Genomic DNA, 1,514 nt, shown 5'->3' on the forward strand with positions numbered 1-1,514 from the left:
CGCGTGCTCATAAAAAAAAAGTGTTTCCGGTGATTCTCTTCCTCGTCGGTCTGTTTCAGAATGGGAACGAGCGCCCCCATTAACCGGAAAAGGAGTAACACCGTGTGTTCAGTGAATTTCTATATCATGGTAGCATCCTACTGAAGGGGAGGATTTTTATGAATAAAAATGAATCAAACCCTTTTTTTCTTTTTTTTCCCATATTGTATTTAATATTAAGAAACAGAAAGAAGAAAAGCAGCAGCACTTGTTAAATCATACCAAGGAAAAGATAAATATTGATTGTTGATTGATAGATGAGTGTTTTGGGGATTTCACAGTAGAGTAGAATCAGTGGCAGTAAAAGGCAGTAAAAAGTACATTTGCTTTTTTTTTTAAATTATCTTAATGAATTCAGTATCCGTATAAACAGGAGTCTGCTACACCACACTGATCTGTTCAGTAGTTACATGTTTTTCTGCAGGTAAACCTGCATCCCAAGGGATGCAGGTTTACCTGCAGAAAAACATGTAACTACTGAACAGATCAGTGTGGTGTAGCAGACTCCTGTTTATCCGGATAAACAGGAGTCTGCTACACCACACTGATCTGTTCAGTAGTTACATGTTTTTCTGCAGGTAAACCTGCATCCCAAGGGAAAAGGCAGAAGTATGATGATAATAGAAATCAGTAACATAATTTTGGACAAGTTTGGTGGGCCAGATTAAAAAGGCAAACGAGCCTGAGGTTGCCCATGCTTGACATAGAAGCAATTTAAAACAAATCTGTCCACAAACTTCATCATGCAGACTGATATTGAAGAACTTCATAGAATCCTTGCAATCAGGAGGACTAATAAGAGACCTCAGCAAACAACACTGGTTGTTTTTCTACACACATTTGTTAAAGTTGTTATAAAGTTACACATTTTAAGTGTTTTAAGTACTTTGTTCTGATTATTGTTCCACACAGTGGATCCTGCCAAGGTCACTTGATACACTCTGATTGTACAGAGCAGTAATCAGGTGGTGACACCAAGGTTTTTTAGAGAATATATGGACACTGTAAAACAGTGGATTGAATGTTGAAAGTGAGTGACATTAGAACACTTTGTATACAGGTGCAACCATAATGGTGAATCCTGTTATAAGAAATTAAAATAGATCAGTGGTTAACTGGCAGCCCGTGAACCGAATCCGACCACCCGAACTGTCCAAACCCGACCCTCAGTTGGATTCTAAAATAAACCCTACAGTTGTCCTCTGATACAGATCATGTTGCAGCTTATTTCCAGATATTGTTAAACAAAACACCGCAAAAGCAGACAGTCTTTTTACATCAATTTTATTGAGTCAATAGAAAAAGCCACTAGGCTTTGACAGCAAATTTGCGCATGGAGTAGAGGAGGTCTTTCTTCTGCTGTTTCTTGGTGCGCAGACTCTCTTCGTGCTTGTTGAGCCGGCGGCGCAGAGCTCTGGTCTTCTTGGGTCTCAGATCCAGGGGCTTGTACTTCTTACCCTGGAAGAGCAAATAAT

At 39.4% G+C, this 1,514-nt stretch overlaps 2 protein-coding genes across 2 annotated transcripts in view; both read right to left on the reverse strand.

The window, feature by feature from the left end:
* The window catches only part of LOC103397498 (60S ribosomal protein L35-like), a 1,711-nt gene extending 976 nt beyond the window's left edge, over positions 1-735 (reverse strand). The window contains exon 1 of the mRNA XM_017042841.2: positions 722-735. Within this exon, the coding sequence (XP_016898330.1) occupies positions 722-735 (14 nt within the window). The remainder of the gene's footprint in view (positions 1-721) is intronic.
* Positions 736-1,306: 571 nt separating this feature from the next.
* Positions 1,307-1,514, reverse strand: part of LOC103397472 (60S ribosomal protein L35) — a 3,861-nt gene continuing 3,653 nt past the window's right edge. Inside the window, exon 4 of the mRNA XM_008335742.3 lies at positions 1,307-1,497. Coding sequence (XP_008333964.1) covers positions 1,348-1,497 — 150 coding nt within the window. The 3' untranslated portion in view covers positions 1,307-1,347. The remainder of the gene's footprint in view (positions 1,498-1,514) is intronic.

This window comes from Cynoglossus semilaevis, chromosome Z, assembly GCF_000523025.1.
Source record: "Cynoglossus semilaevis isolate Cse_v1.0 chromosome Z, Cse_v1.0, whole genome shotgun sequence".
Lineage (NCBI taxonomy): Eukaryota > Metazoa > Chordata > Actinopteri > Pleuronectiformes > Cynoglossidae > Cynoglossus > Cynoglossus semilaevis.